Here is a 17,388-nt window from a genome sequence, read left to right on the forward strand (position 1 = left end):
ACATATATAATAATAATATTATTAATAATATTAATAATAATAATAATAATAATCATAAAGAAAGCAAAAGCAAAAAAAAAGAAAAACAAAAATATGACGTGCTGGTGTGTGTGTGTGTGAACAAATATTATTTGTAAAAACAACAACAACAACAACGACAAAATCGAATCTCTTAAAAACCAAAAGTACCTGCCGAACAACAACAACAACAACTGTAACAACAACAACAACTGTAACAACGACAAAAACAAAGTATCTCTATTTTTTTAGCAATCGTACACAGAATAAAAAATAAATTTTCCGCGTGACGCACATGTTGATGAAATTGTAATGTAATGAGATACGACGTTCAGGAGCTGCTACTTCATCAGTCTGCTGAGGATCCATTCGCCAGGTTCGCAAATGGGATGGCATATCATCCATTTCTGCAGCTCTCGCAAAGACCCACTGACTTCAGCGTCTCGTCGCTGTTGACGGCGGGTAGCAACAACAACAACAACAACAACAACAACAACAACAACAACAGCAGCAACAGCAACAACAGCAACACGAACAACAGCAGCAACAACACTAACAATAGCAACAACAACAACAACAACAGCAGCTCGGGAGCAGCAGCAGCAGCAGCTCAGGCGCTCAGCTCGCCAATCTCGGGCGGCGCCGGCAATTTTCGCAGTTCGCCGTCGCAGCTGTCGCCGCAGAGCAATCACAGCAGCCACAACAACAATAATAACAACAACAACAACAATAACAACAACAACAACAATAATAACAACAACAACAAGAATCACTTGAGCACCACCGAACCGCTGAGCGGGAGCCAGGCAACGACGCCCACAGCGACACCGCCTCCCGCTGGATCAGGATCTGGATCTGGATCAGGTACAGCAGCAGCAGCAGCGCCGCCGCCTTCGTCCTCATCATCGTCGTCTTTACCCGCGCATCATTCACCCAACGTAGTAGCACCGCAACCCGCACCGCCGCAAGCGCATCCAACAGCAACAGCACCACCGCCACCACACGGAGCGGGCTTGCATTCGCATCCGACGCATCCCCAGCAGCAGCATCCTCAGCAGCATTTAGGGCCGCAACAGCATCCGCCGCCGCCGTATTTTCCGGCCGCTGCACTCGCCGCCTTGGCCGGCAGTCCGGCGGGGCCCCATCATCCGGGCCTATACAGCGGCGGTTTGCGTTTTCCCCCACATCCGGCGCATCCGCACGCACATCATCCGCTGGGCACCGCCTACACCACCGCCGAGGACGTGGTGCTCGCTTCGGCTGTTGCCCATCAGCTGCATCCGGCGATGCGACCGCTTCGCGCCCTTCAGCCTGAGGACGATGGCGTCGTCGATGATCCGAAGGTCACGCTCGAGGGCAAGGATCTATGGGAGAAGTTCCACAAGCTCGGCACCGAAATGGTCATCACCAAAAGTGGCAGGTAAGCAAAATTGCTCCCATGCTAAATTAAAGACCAAGTCTATGGAATCTAATCAACCACATGACCACCCAAGACCCACGACAGTGAAATCCTCAAATGAACAGTGAAATCCCATTCTATAATGGCCTTCTCGGAGTTATGTTCCTTATGCTTCCTAAATCCTTTGGCATAACTGAATTCCTGCTTAGAACAAGAAACTCTGCGTTTGGGTTGTGATGAAAGTGAAAATCCTTTGGCCAGGCTATCATCAACAGGACAGTCTATGGAATATTATCTATTTAAGGAAAACACTGTTTAGATGGATTCTCCAGGTTAATTCTATGTAGTTATGACCGTTCCTTCAGGTGAGCGCCTTGTGCTTGGATGAATCTTATTACGCTGCTTACGCTGCTTGACCCCAACTTAAGGACGTTCAGTTTCAGCTCGATTTCATTGGAAAACACTTATCCTTAAGAGCTGAACTTGAAATACTTGCTAAGCTATTTATGCTTGACCGAAAATAACTTTCATCTTTTTGACCATTCGAATGTCTATCCCCATAAGCATCGCATTCTTTTCGCGAAGGTCAACACGATGCCACAGTAACAAGTGTGAATCCCTCTCCCTCACCTATCTCTCTCTCTCTCTCTCTCTTTCTATCTATGTCTATGTCTATGTCTCTCTCTCTCTCTCTGTCTGTCTGTCTGTCTCTGTCAGTGGTCGGTGTTCATCCTGCATCCCTGTAGCTAGAGCTTTCAATGCCATCTTGCTCGATGCGCGCTGATCCACTGGTAGCTACTTGAGCACGTGTGGCGTCTCAAGCATCTTCACTGGCTAATGTGGCACACTGTGCGAGACGATGTCTTCGGGAAAGTAGGTGAAAAACGCATTTTACAATCGCTATATACCGCCCTCCTCCTCCGCCCGCATCAAGACGAGCACTCACTGACACACTCACACCATCACTCGCAATATCCATAAGTTGTCAGGGCGTGTCATCAACATCATCCTCTCCAGACAACGCTTGGCTCAACGTTGACATTCAAGTTGCGTTCGCGCGTGAAAATGCGTTTTAAGATTCACACCTACTTGAAAACGAGGCATTCAAAGCCACTGAATGACTGACTGAGTGTGTATGACTCGGGCCACTTCTGAGTGCCGAGTACAAAATTTGTGTAGAGCACGCAATTAAATCAGTGAATACGAGTTAAAAAAAAAAAGGAAAAAAAAGCAAGAAGGAAAAAAACCAACATTTTAAAATGCATATAAAAGTGAGACTAAATTGTTGAAAAACTGTGAAGTATTCATATTCAAATTCGCATTTCGTTGTTCTAGTCCTAGCTGCATTTGTTAGTAAATGCTAGTAAATTCAATTGCAAATGAAATATTTCCATTCGTCAAAGGTAGATATTAAACACTTGTGCAATCGCTCATTCAAATTACAATTCAGGTGCGTGCAGGCAAGTCAGTGAATCTCTGGCTGGAATTATGGCTATTTCACTTGTTACAATCATTGACTATCATCACAGCTAACCCTTTCCCAGATAGGTGCTTACGAGTATATTCTTCACCAACTAAACCATTATAGTTGGACATAACGAGTGTATGTTATTCAAATGGTCGATATTCAACTGTGTTCAGCGCTTAAACTAGTTGATTAAAATAAGTGTGTGTGAATCAATTATCAAAATGCATGTTTTAATACCGTTTTTCACTTGTGCGTGGCTGCAATTCAACTGTGCAACATGCACTCACTTGACTAGCATTAGTGCATTCACTTATACACTCAACCATTCATTTCCACACAAAATCAATTAGATCATTTTTTGTTTGTTTGTTTGTTTTGTTTTTAGCTTTTGTTTTAAAGCTACAAATTTGTTCGACGCCTCGTTGGCGCTTAAATCCCTAAGTCGACCTCCCCAACCACCCCTCCCCCCCACCAACCACTCTCTCTCTCTCTCTCAGTTGCAGCACCACGTTGTCTTGGAAAAAAGAGGGTTTTTGGGTGATTTTTTGCAACGACGACAACAAAAACACTAGGCAAATATTTACAAAATAGTTTTGCAAAAACGTCGAAAACTTTCGAGTGCGGCGTCGTCTGCAACGCGTCTGGGGCACGCCCCGCGATGCCACGCCCAGCCGCACCACGCCCACCATTGACGCGCCCAAACAAAGAGGCGCAGCCTTTATGAATATATATGTAACTAGCATTTTCTCGCCCGCTGCGTCTGCAGAAAGTTTTGTTGTTTGCTTTGTGTTGCGATTGCTGTTGCTGCTGTTGTTGCTGCTGCACTGCAAACTGCAAGTTGCAAGTTGCAAGCCCATGCACTCACTATCTCGCTCGCACCCGTGGCACTTGTTAATCCTTAAGCTCATTAGCAGCCGGCGCTCAAGTGTGAAACTGAACCAAGTGGCCATCCATAAACATAACCACTCCACACAAAAATATGCTTGCAACCTCCGCACTGGCACCGGCACCGGCACCAGCAACGGCAACGGCAACGGCAACGGCAACGGCGCCGTCAGTTGGCAGCAGCAGTTGCAGTCCCGCTCCACATTTCCGGCTAACAAAAATTCCAACAGCGAGTGCTTTTTTTCGCACTCTCTGCAGTTCATTCGCCTGCAACCAACCCCCACAGCTCCCTGCCGCTACCCACCCACCCATCGCTCAGTTGTAATGAGTTTAGCATAACACTTGAAAACAGAGCTTTTATGGCGAGGGGGCAAAGGGCGGCCACACACACGCAGAAGCTGAATGCTGCGAAAGTGTTGCGCCTAACATGCAATTGTTGTATCAACAACTCTCTCTCTCTCTCTCTTCCTCTCCGTCTCTCTCTCTCTCACTCTCTCTCTCTCTCTCTCTCTCTCTGTCTCTTTCTCGCGCGCGCACTCTGCACTCATTCGAGTGGCTTGTAAAAGTTTTAAGTACTCATTCGTTTGTTCTACCGTACCGGTGCGCACACACTGCCACAGCTTGTGGCGGAGGCGCTTGCCACATGTGTAAGTTGCAACTTTTGTGCACGCCACACACATATGCGATGTTTTGTGTGTTTTTGTTGTTTTTTTGTTTTTTTTTTTTTGTTTGCTTGTTGTTGCCTGCTGGCATTGCATGCTAAAAACATTAAGACCTAGGAGCCATCCCCTTACCACCACCAAGCACCACCCAACGATGGCCCGAAACAAGTGCGAAAACTACAACAAATTATTATTATTATTATTGTTGTTGTTGTTGTTGTTGTTGCAACCATCATAATCAATGTCAAAACTATTGTTTTATTATTGCCAGCGGCAATAATTTTTCGCCAACTTAATATCCCCTTCCCACATGTCATTGTTGCAGACATCCGAGTGCTTTCAGCACTCACATTAAATGGTTGTTTTAATTGCAGTTTGCTGAATCAATTCGCATTGCACTCAAGCATCAAGATATCAGCATACTTCTGAGTACTAATTTGCTATCCAGCTACTGGTTACTCAAGCCTTATGATTTTTATTGGACTGAGTATCCACGCATAGAATATCGAGTACCCGAAATAAACTTGCTTTGTGAAACATATATCCTCAAATTGGTTTGTATTCACAGTATTCATTCAGGCGCCCGATCTGTTTAGCAAAAATAATATATTTATTACATAAGTGAAATGAACTCAATCACGAATAATTACTATAATGAATGTGAATATATCTATATATATTTATTGGAAAAGTATTCACAAAATATGGCTCATTTGGTTACACATTGATATTCCATATGATTTGAATATTCTTTATGCATTCTCCGAGATGTGCAATAAATGCCAAAAAGTGTCATTATTCATTTGATTTATGCGACTACGATTCGAAAATTCTGTCGAGTGCGTCGCACTCATCACCAGTACCAAGTTCCATCTTCATTTCTATCTGTATCTCTCTCGCTCTCTCTCTCTGTCTCTTTCTCTCTCTATCTTTCTCTGTGTGTGTGGAGAGTCAAAACCAATCACAAGACGGCAGCAAAGCACAGCTGATTCATTTGGTGGGAAGCGGGTACTCGCGACGACGGGCTGTCGACGGGCTGATTCAATTAGCGCAACGCATTTGAATCTCGTTATTCGTTATTCGAATTGCTCGCACTCGCATCGGCTCGGTCCCTGGACTGGGGTGCGACTCATCTGCAAACTGGCAAACTGGCGAACTGGCAAACTGGCAATCTGGCAAATTCGCAGCTCGCAACTGCGCGACAAAATGTCGCTGGCAATTAAATTGCCAAAGCGATTTGCGTGAAATGTTGTTGCTGCTGGCTGCTGGCTGCTGCTGCTGCTGTTGCTCTTGTTTTACTTGTTGTTGTTGCCGTTTGTGACTTATCAATTAATTGAAATTGCTGCCTAGGCGCAAATAAATAAAGCGATTTCTCGACTTTCGACTTTTCGACTCTTCGACTCGCCTCGCACGCCTTCTTCTTCTTCATCGTCTTCTCCTGCCTCTGCCTATGCCTCTGCCTCTGCCTCTGCTTCATCGTCTGCCCAATTCACTTGACGACACTTTGCCGCGTGAAAGTGCAGCTCTTATCAAAAGTTTGTCGCAGATTAAACACCCTTCCAAATCTATTATTTATAGCACATACTTCAAAGCAATCTATTATTACCATGAATATTATATTCTGAAACTGATTTATCATAAAGATGATATCAATCTGATATCGAAAATGTTGCATAAGCATTGCAGATAATCTAGTTATTACTAATAGTACGGTAAGGAATTATTTTTCCCGAATTTCGTTGGTTTTGGGTCGATCTTATTTAGTTAATATTTAAAGGCCTCACATTGAATCTTCTTTCCATTCAAATTGAAACAATTAAATATACTTTAAGTGGCAAGGAGTGTTCATCTAATATATCGTATATGCGTTCCATATCTTCTGACAATATTATAATGCTCAGTCCCCCCAATTCTCTCCGTAGGTCATACAAAGTGTTGGCAATAAAGATTCGTGCACTGGCTGAAACGCTTTGATTTGCGCCTTCAGATTTTAATGGAAAATGACGGCGTATAGCCAAACATTTGCTCTGGCCACCAAAGTCTTGTAGGGCCCTCTGCCCTCTACCCACACCCGTTCCCTCACCGTTAGCTAGTCGGCGATTGTAATTAATGTCAGGCCTCGTGTGTACCTCGTCACACACACAACCCCTCACCCCTATCCCTCATACACTGCGTGCGTGTGTGTGTGTGTGTGTGTGTTTGTGTATTTCGTGCGTTGATGTGTTAAAGAGCCGGGCCAAGACACCGGTCGACAAATGTTTAATGACACGGCCAAGAGGCAACCCGCAGAGGGGTTGGGTGGCTAAAACCTGTGAGCAACCGTATGTCAAAGTTCACTTGTTTAATTATTGTAAACAAAAATGGCTTCCCATCCCCCACTAACCAACTTTTTAACTTATCATTCCTTTCCCCCTCTGGCCCAATTAAATGCGTGCAACGCGTTTTATTTTTTTATGTTCCCCAGTTTTTTTAGAAGTTTTTCTTTTTAATACTTGTGAAGTTTTTACCACGCGTTTTACTCCCATTCATTAGACTCGAATTATAAAAAAAAATATTGTTTCATTTAGCACATTGTACTACATGTAGCCCAAATGTGACGCCCACGGCTGCCATTGACACACCCACCCACCCACTCTCTCCACTGCACCCTCCTCATAATTGTGCTGGAATTGTTGTACATTGGGGATGGGGGTTGAGTGGCATTATCGATGTGGCAAGTTGACAAAATGCGTGTGTGTGTGTGTGTGGCGAGTCCTTCGATTGGATTTTCCACCCCCTCCCACTATACTAATCCTTGTATGCCAATTTCAAGCAAATTGAACGACAATCGATGGCTTCGTTGGCATTCACCGGTCCAAGCCTCCAGGTGCTTTACACCGCAGTCCTTCGACAATTTAAAGCCATGAAAAATGCATAATAATTGGAGCCGCAACCAGCTGCAATCTAGCCGACCAGGACTCATCCTTGGCAGTAGAACAGTTTAGCATGCTATGAAATATGCATGTCTTTGGGTACAATTTCTGATAATTTGTCATGCGTAATTGATTCGAATTTGCCATCGATGTTAACAACATTAATGTGTTTATGGCTAATTGCAGTATATATTTTATGGCAAATACAGTTGGCAATCTATCACAACAGCGACAATAATTACTGCAATTACAATTGTCTAAGCGCAAAACTGTGAAATCATATCAAAATTATCTGAATCGTGTCCCACATTCGCATAGTCTTAATAACTGCTATTAACCGAAACCCAGACCGCAAATATCCCTGAATTTATTTACCGACATCATATCAAAAATGTAATATTCAATATAGCTCAACAAAGTAAGCCACTAGAACAACATCAAATATATAATTCGATTAATGCAATTATGAAAAATGTTTGAATACTTTCTATTAATCATCTGCGCACATCGTCTGCGGAATCTGTATAATGATGTAGTGCGTCGATATTTCAGTTAAGCAGAAACAGGCCAAGTCAATAGGATGTGCCCAACAATATTAATATATATAACAAAAGCTCACTTACCAACAAAGGCAGCCCTAATACCGACTTTTTGATGTACACAATAAAAAAAAACCGATTTTTATTTTAAAATAAATGATTATTTTTCAAAATGTTATATTTTCACAATTATTATTTTTCGGAAACTTTCACTTTTTCACTTTTTGAAAACTTGGAAAAAAATCAAATAATGTTGTCACGTCAAGAGCTCAGTTAGAACAGAAATTATTTCCAAGCAGCAGCAAAAACCTGAGAATTAATAAATGCAAGGCCTACTAAATTGCAATGATTAACTTTAAAAATACAAAACAAGGTATTTATACAGTGTCTCACACCATATTTCGACCGGTGTCTAGCAAACAATTTAAAGTGCTATAAAGTTTTAACAAAGAAATAAACGTAAAATGTTTAAATGCCAATTTGTTTCATGTTATATCACGTTTGAAAAAGTAACGTTAGTTTTTATTAAAATATTAATTAATTAATTAAAATTAGTCGGAAACTGAAAACATATTCAAAATTCATGTCATAGCTTATTTTGAAAGTTCTTAAAAAAGTAACATATTTGCCGTATAAAAGCTTCAATAAGGATGTACATATATAATTGTACATCTACATATATATATATACTTTATCCAAAATATATGTAGATAGGTGTATAGGTGTACATATAGGTGTATATATAATATTTGAATCGCTTTGCAATCTTTGCTCTGCTTAGGGTCCTCTTTGTATTCGATATCATCCGATATTGGTTCTATCGGTTCTGTAAAAAACTGACTGAAACAACTGACAACTGAACAATTCAAGTCAAATTTAGTTCATTTATGGAACTTTTAAGTGGCGTCTGCCACACGGGGTTGCAGCACTGTTGCATGGCTGAAACTAGAAATGTGATTGGACGCTGAGCGATGAACGCACCACCCAAAAACCAAACGAAGAAGGAAAAAAGAATACACAAATTACAAATTACAATAAAAATGTAATAAAATGAATGAAGAAGGGGAAGAGGCACAACAAGTGACAGAATCCGCTTGACATAGCATTAATAATTTGCATAATAAACGATTGTAGAAATGTTAACGGCAAATGGTCAATGGGCAGGCAGTTCGAGTTGAGTTGTGGATTGTGTTGAATTTGGTTGCGCTGTTCGCTGTTTGCTGTTAATTTAAATTGCATTTGCGCCCACTTAAAATTAAATGAAAATTAATTTGACGAAAAACGTTGGCAGCGCCAGCTAATTAAGTGGCCGCTTCCGTCGCCGTTGCCGTCGCCGCCGCCGCCGCCTACGCAGCACCAACAACAGCAGCGGAAGTTAAGGCTTGGCTTAATGGGGCGCCAACCAAATTCGGGCATCAAGCGAAGCCGAACTCAAAGCTGCGGCTGAAGCTGAGGCCTCAACCTGAAGTTGAACATACTTAACGGCCCCTGTCTAACCGAAATTGGTAACAAAACGCCGCTAAGTGGCCAACTAAATCGAGAATTCCGCTGTTTACACGCTCCGCTTGCCTAATGAGCGTTCCCCTCTCCCTTCTCCCCTTCTCCCCATCCACCCTCTACCATCGCCGCTACCCGTCAGTGCTTATCGCTGAGCCGCTGCTGATAAGAGTTGTGTGTGTGTGTATGTGTTGCTGGCCAACAGGTGGCGCTCTCCGCTGGACGCAACTGTACCCCAGAGAGCGTATCTAAAGCGAGAATGGGCCGCAAGCATCGATCTAGTCGAGAGAAACTTTCGCTTTCGCTTTTAAGAGAGTCCAAAAGCGGCGGCGACGACGAACGAGGCGGGCCAGAAGGAACAGGAACAAGAATTGAATATTAAACGCATATTGTATAAATTTTTTGAAGTATGCATGAAATGCATAAAGCGAAGAACGCAAAAACAAAAATACAAAATATGACGACGACGGCGACAACCATCATCATGATGATGACGATGATGATGATGATGATGATGATGATGATGCGTTCTTTATGTAGGATCGCAATGATGTCGATGACGAGCCTGCTTTATAATGAAGAACATGAGCTCGATTCGCCAGAACCAGAACCAGCAAGACCAGAAGAGCCCCAAAAAAACAAAAAACACAAACAAAAAAAAAAAACACACACACACACACAGGAGGACAAGAAGAAGAAGAAAAAAAGGCCAAAAGGAAGAATGAAGCCAACAACAAAAAGCTGCGACGTCGAAAACGGCGTCTTTTTGGCGCCAGAAAAGTAACGACAATGCGCCGGACGAAATGCGTGGAGCTGCCAAAGGAGAATACCATGAAGAAGCAGTAGAATAAGAATAAGCACATGAAGACGAAGAAGAAGCAGAAGAAGGTCGCACAGGCGGTGGGTGTTTTTTAGCGGAACCAGGAGCGGAGGCAAGAGGGCAGAGGGTTGTTGCCAGCTTTGCTCAAACAATGCAAGCAAAACTGAAGCTTTCAGCAAAAGCTTCAGCTTCAACTTTTTCAATAAGAATAAGAAAAACAAGAGAAGGGAAGAGGCAGCAGCAGCAGCAGCAGCAGCAGCAGTAACATCATCAGTAGCAGCGGCAGCAGCAGCAGCAGCAACAGCAGCGCCAGCGTTCGGCTAAAAGAAATGTCAAAAACAATGAGAACGGTCCAATGAATTTGACAAACATTTCCTAGATGTGCGCTGGCAGATCAAAGAAGGCGGCGACGACGGCGACGATGGCGACAGCGTCGACAATCTGCAGACAACGATCTTTTCATGCCCTCGCACTGTCTCTCTCTCTCTATGTCGCTGTCTCTCTCTCTCGCTCTCTCTCTTTCTCGTTCTCTCTATCCAGACAGCAAATTAGTCAAATTAGCATAGTCACACAACGAAAGCTGTCGTTGATCCTCGCAACTCTCGCAACTCTCTGAAGCTTTTCGGTTTCGGCATTTTTGTTTTTGTTTTGCGCCCTCTTTTGTCTCGTGGCATATTCACGCGTTGTGCGCAAACCCGGCTTGGCTTTTAGCATTAGTTTACACTTGATTAGAACGCTAATTGGCTCAAAGAAGAGGATGTCCCCAGTTGTCAGCCAGCCGTTCATTTTCAGTTTGAGGTTCACGTTTAGATCGCAGATCGCAGATCGCAACGAGTACTCGCACCACACTCACTAGCTATTCACTGAGCTGCGCAATTTTCGCGGAAATGAACGCGTTTGACGCAACAACAACAACAACAACAGCAACAACTTATTGTTCAGACAGATGTGTGTCAGGGTTTTAATCAACGCGCTCCATCGTCGTATACATTATCAATAGGGAAGAGGGGGTACGACTTACTAATTGGATTTGCCAGAGCTTTCTCATTGAGTCTGTCATGTGGAAATCGTGATATGGAATATTTTTTTAGAACTCTGCTCGCCCAGCTACTCGCTACGATTAGCTCGATTTTACGATCGTTTGCTTGTGTGAAATTTGGAACGATGCTGCCTAGAAATGAATATAGAATGTGTAAAGGTAGCAATTTAAGAGCCTAACTATTAAAGACTCCTCAATTTGTTTCCTTATAAGCCAAGAAATCGATTAACGCTCATTTGGATGCCGAATAAGAAAGACCGCAAATTGATTAAATTGTTTAAGATTAATATTTACATTTATTCGCATTTGCTCTCTTGTTGCCAGCACGAAGCTGTGTGGTTCTCACGAAACCTTTTGTCAAATGCTGACCAACTTTTATGTTCTATTCCTTTATTAGTTGAGAGTTTTTTTCTTTTTATTTTTCTTTTTTTTTGCTGTTGGTGTGTCGATTATTAGTTGTGATGCCCATTTTAATGCGCGCTGTTGTCTGCAACCATTCCTCTTCTCACTCCATCTCCCTCTTTTTCTCGATCTCTCTCTCTCTATCTCTCTCTAGCTCTTACTTGCGATGCTAGTGTTGCTGCTGCTGCTGCCACCGTCAGCGATTTGCGTCTGTTGTCTCAAGAAAACGCTTTATGAATTTTAAGTGGCTAAAATTGATGAGCTGCCGCTTTGGTTTTATTCTCTTTTTATTGTCGCTTATACTTACATATGTGTGTGTGTGTGTATGTGTGTGTGTGTGTGTGTGTGCGCGTATTTATTTAATATTTTTCTGGAGCCAACAGCTCGAGAAGAAGTTAAATATTATATGTACAAATTGTATGAAGCATTTGGTGCGCTTTAACTGCGCTGCGTGTTTTGATTGCCTGATGCGACTAAAGCAGCAGCAGCAGCAGCAGCAACAGTAACAGCAGCAACAACAGCAACAGCAACAGCAACAACTGAGATTACGTTTTTGGTAACACACACAAATTTATGTAGTCACTTCGAAATTTATGAATAAAAATTCATTTTTTCTGGGAAATAAAATTATCAAATTTATGTAGCACCTCGGAAAAACGTTGCATTGAAATTAACACGAATCAGCAGCAGAAGCAGCAGCAGCAGCACGAGCAACAACAACCAAAGGAAATTAAACCAAGAGCGAACGAGTGGAGAAGAAGAACACAATAAAAAAAGGAACACAACTGCACGATAAAAGCAATTACGCACGCACGCACGCAAAACAAGAACAACTTACGACATTTAGAAGAGTGAGATAGCGAGAGAGAGAGAGAGAGAGCGAAGCTAAGCTTCTGCTGCGTCTCGCACCAGTTTAACTTCAAGTCTAACTCTCAAACTCAACTCAATTGCCGCCTGCTTCTTCCACCCACAGCACGGCGCTCGTGTGCGTGTGTGCGTGCGTGTGTGTGCGTGTGTGTGTGTGTGGCTCGTGTAGTCGACTGACGCTGCGTCGCTGCCGCATCCAGTGCTGCTGCTGCTGGCTGTTGTAGGTGTCAATGACGTGCGCTATCAGTTTTCATTCATACCGGTTAACTTTAGCTTTAGCTGAAAAACTACTTGGACTCAGCTGCTGCTGCCACTGCTGCTGCCACTGCTGCTGCTGTTGCTGCAAATTGTAGTTTTAAGCTTTACGCCCTTTATTTTACATGCGTCTACTGCCGACCTTCCCTCTCTCCCCCTCTCTCTCTCTCTTTGCGCGCATGTGTGTGTTTGTGCACTCAATTAACGGCAAACAAAAGCTTAATGTGTGTGTGTGTGTGTGTGTGTGGGTGTGGGTGGTGCGCTCAAAAAATGAACAAAATGCAGCTGCAACAAAAGTTTGAAAAGTTTGAATTTTGCTCGCTTTATTTTTGTACGTGTTTGCTTTGTTGTTGCTGTTGTTGTTGCTGTTGTTGTTGCTGTTGTTGTTTTTTTGTTTGGCTGCATCGTGTTAATTGAGTGTGAAGTTAAGCATTTGTTGCTGTTGTTGTTGTTGATTTTAATTGTTAAGCAACAAAGGCGCGAAATATATTTTAGCGGCTAAAGCAGCGCTAAAAAAGCTCAGCAACAAGAACAACAGCAACGGCAACAGCAACAACAACAACAATACAAACAAGAACAAAAACAACAACAGCAATCACAGCTGGCTTGCGTGCTTGCATCGCGTCTCAGCTGCTGCCTGCCACAGCAAGTGTTGATTTCATTAATGCAATTGCAATGGCAACCACAACAACAGAAAACAGCAAACAGCAACAGCAACAGCAGCAGCAGCAGTAACAGCAGCAGCAGCAACTGCAGCAAGCAGAGCGACAAGTTTCTCTGGGTCTCACTCTCTTTGGCTGTGTTGCATTTGGTGCGATCGTGTGTTGACTGCATTTAATTGTTGTCGCTGCCGCCCCGTTCGTTGTCACTTTGAGTTAACAACTCGATTACACGCTGCGACTGCGCTGCCGCCGGCCATGTGCAATTTTTTGAATTATTAATGAATCTCAGCTGTGGCCTAGGCGCAAGTACAATAAAAAAAAAATAAAAAGAGCATTACAACAGCAGCAGCAGCAACAGCGACCGTGTTAATAAAAAACAATTAATATAAAGTGTATGTTTAGTGTCGACAGTGTTGCTGTTGTTGTTCTTTTTGTTGCCGTTGCTGCACTCGTTGATTATTTGTACTATTAACGCGCTGAGAACTCGTTATTCTGCTGTCTTCGTGTCCGCTGTGTCTCTGGTTGTGCGTGTGTGTGCGCACCTCGTCGTATGTAATTACTTCTAGTTGGCCATAATTTGTCAATTGCTATTTTGTTGCAACGACAGCGACTGCAGCAACACCAACACAAACACCAACAGCAACAGCAACAACGTCACTGCCAAGCAAGAACAACAACAACAACAACAGCGGAAGTGCAAGTGTGCAATCAACAGCGACTTAAAGAGAAAGAAAGAAAGAACGCAAGAGAGAGAGAGAGGGAGAGAGAGAGAGAGGGGGAAAGTGAGTAGGTAAGAATCACAAATATGCAGTTTTAAGGTAACAAGTTATGATTTAAGTTTGACTCGTTGCTTGATCAGTTAATCGCTACTCGATCTTTTCAATCGTTCTCCTGCTTCTATTTGAATAACTTTTATTTTGTGCAGATCTCGGCATTTGGCACTCTTTGCGTTAGCCATTGATTCCGTTGAATGAAGTTGGCCTTTATGCTAACCTCGCCATTTGTTGATTGTCACTAATGCTACTCTCAATACTCAATATATCTTTGTCTGGGATCGTTGTGCAAACCACTCGCTAATTATGACAAGCGTACAGGAAATTAGCTGACTAAGGTCAAACAAAACAAAACTCATGCGAATGTATATATATATATATATATATATATATATATATATATGTATGTACACTGTAAGGGACTTAGCACAATTAATTTATTTGCTTAGCCCACACTTATGGCCGACCCTCTCTCTCTCTCTCTCTCAGTGTCTCTCGTTCATTCTTCTCGCTGAACCTGTTCGGCTGCTTCGGCGCCTAATATCCCCTTTCTCTCTCTCACTCTCTCGTCGGTTGCAAATCGCAGAACAAAGTAAAAGTGGCAAGCAAGCCGCACTTTCTGCAGCCTCACGTCTCTAGGTTTCGGGTCCAATCGAATGTGATTCGCACTCGTAGTCGCACTCGCTCTCGTTTGTTTGTTCGCTCCTTTCGTTGCCGGCCTTTCATAGCGGCCTGTGTTGTGCGGCATGTCCTGTCTTGGGCCGCTTTGTTCGCTGCCAGCAGGGACAACAATATCGACGCTTTGTTGAGTTTTCTTCTTATTTATAAGCCGGTCAGCTGTCCCTCTGCGTGCCCCTCTTTGCCCTTTGGCGTCCCTACACGATCGATGCAGCAACCCTCATCCTTATGCGCCAGCAAGCAAACATGCTACCCTGTTCCCTGTTCCCTTTTCCCTTGCTTGCTTTCTTTGCTTGTTTGTTTGTTTGTTTGTTTTTGTGGCTGCTTCTGCTTCAGCTTCAGCTTCGGCATCAGCTTCTGCTGCTGCTGCCGCTGCTGATGCCGGTGATCGTTCAATAATGGGCCTGGAGCGCCAGGTAAGCCACATTCACATTCACATTTACAATCGCATTCACGTTCGCATTTCACGTTGTTGTCTTGTCTGCTGCTACCTTTTCATTTGGTGGTGGTAGTGGTAGTGATGGTGGTAGTGGTGGTGCTGTTGCTGCTGCTGTTTCCTCTTCTTCTTCTCGGCTTGTTTGCTTTGTCCATTCAGGCGGTGCTCTACCCAAGAAGCATCCATCAGTTGACTGCCCCCGTCCTTCGCGGGTCCCCTTCTGCATTTGCTGACATTCGTATCTGCATTTTATTATCATGAGCCGCTGGGCTTTTGCCTTGTTTGCCTGTCGTCGCCCCAATCGTTGGACCATATTATCGTCAGCAGGATCAGCTGTTTTTGGGGAAGCTTTTCGAGCAGAGCTTCAAGCTGAAACGCAGCTCGTTTAAAAGAACAGACAAATGGCTATTACTTAGTTTCTTATGTTATTTTCTAGACAGAGCCCAAAGCGAGTCAAATCTTGCGATCTGTCCAAGTTGCATTCGTTTAATTTGCTCTTTGTTTTTTTTTTAGCAGGACAATATTGAGAAGCTTTTGTAGCTTAGCTTTATTTTTAGTCTAAATCTACAGTCAACTAACTGGGCTTTAAAATGCTTCCTTCTGTCATCTTCTAGCAGCTTTCGTAAGACATTAAAACCTGAGCTTAAAGCTCGAGGCAACCTGGCTAGATGCCACAAGTTGGAGCTACGCAATCACGGCTTTAAATGGAAGATTGGCTAGCTAATTGCAAAAATTAAAAGTATCTGTGAGTTGGCTGCAGATCGAATAAGTGTGTTGTTTTCTGTTTGTCGATAGTCCGATTAACACGTTGTCTCCACACCCCACTTCCACTCCACCGTGCCCGTAACCCGTCCCCCGATCACCGCTGACTGGTGCCCGTGCCGTTGGCTGATGAAAAGTAAACATACCACAAATTGGACAGTGGAACACATGTTTGGCGCGTTAAATGCTCGAGCGTGTTATTTATAACGTTTTTTATGCGCTAACCAGGCCAACAACGGACTTCGACTCTCTGACTCTGGCATTGGCATTGGCATCGGCATCGGCATCGACATCGGGGCTGGGACCGGACCGGTGCCCAGACACCTTCTTTTCTCAGCCAGCAACACCAGCACCAGCACCAGCACCAGCAGCAGCAGCAGCAGCAGAAGCAGCGTGTTCGACTACAAGTTGCTGTTGTTTTGCCTCTGCTCTTCTTCTACTTGGCTGTTGTCTTCTGCTTCCTCTTCATCGGACTGTTGCCGTTGCTGTTGCTGTTCTTGTTAAGGCCGCGTGCACCCGATTGCCCCTTGTGTATAATGCCAGTTGTTTTTGTTGTTGCTTCTGTTGCTGCTGTTGTTTGGTCAACACCTTTTGTAGACTTTGGCTTTGGGCAAGAAAGTCCCACCAAAGGCACAAAAACGGCAGCAGTTGTAAGTTGCTGTCATTGTTGTTGTTGTGGTTGTTGTTGTTGTTCTTGTTACTGTTGCTGTTGCTGTTGCTGCCTTATTCAGACTACCGGCAACCGCAAGAAATATGCGTGTAGAGCCTGTTCGCTGGCGTTTCGTCCTTTTAGGCCTTATGACAGCTAACAGCTCACAGCTCACAACTCACAAGTCACAACAAGCGTCGTCAGCCGGAGATCTCGTGCCACAGACGAGTCCTTGAACACAACTGACGCCACTGACGAGGCACGCAATGCGGCAGGTAACGAGCCCAAAGCGCCAGCAGTGCCTAACAACTCAAAAAACACATAGTTTATGTACGTATGTACGTATGTATGTACATACTAAAACATACTCAGAAGTTAGGCTTAAGTTGTGGAATACATCGATTTATATGTAATATGTCAAAGCTAACGAAAATCAACAGAACTCAACTAATATTTGTAGAATGTTTCTTTTCCACATTATTACTTGCACTGCGAAGGAGATTTTAGGCTCGTTAATTCTTTCCTTTCGTAGTTTTCCAGTTTCTAACAGTTATTTTTCTAGGGATAAACTCTTTATGAGCTTCTTAGGTAACTCGATTGAAAATCAAAGCTAAAGCAATCTTCAAAAGTTGAATTTGTTCTTCAAATAAGACTAATCATTTAAA

The 17,388-nt window shown here is 43.4% G+C and overlaps 1 protein-coding gene across 4 annotated transcripts in view; it reads left to right on the forward strand.

Moving 5' to 3' along the window:
- Positions 1–255: 255 nt before the first annotated feature.
- The window catches only part of LOC6564678 (optomotor-blind protein), a 71,326-nt gene continuing 54,193 nt past the window's right edge, over positions 256–17,388 (forward strand). For 3 of the 4 annotated variants that reach the window (XM_043216275.1, XM_043216276.1, XM_043216277.1), the window contains exon 1: positions 256–1,438. In XM_043216275.1, coding sequence (XP_043072210.1) covers positions 336–1,438 — 1,103 coding nt within the window. In that variant the 5' untranslated portion in view covers positions 256–335. The remainder of the gene's footprint in view (positions 1,439–17,388) is intronic. The other variant, XM_043216278.1, reaches the window with a different exon arrangement.

Source organism: Drosophila grimshawi, unplaced genomic scaffold (assembly GCF_018153295.1).
Source record: "Drosophila grimshawi isolate 15287-2541.00 unplaced genomic scaffold, ASM1815329v1 contig_848, whole genome shotgun sequence".
NCBI classification, from domain to species: Eukaryota; Metazoa; Arthropoda; class Insecta; order Diptera; family Drosophilidae; genus Drosophila; species Drosophila grimshawi.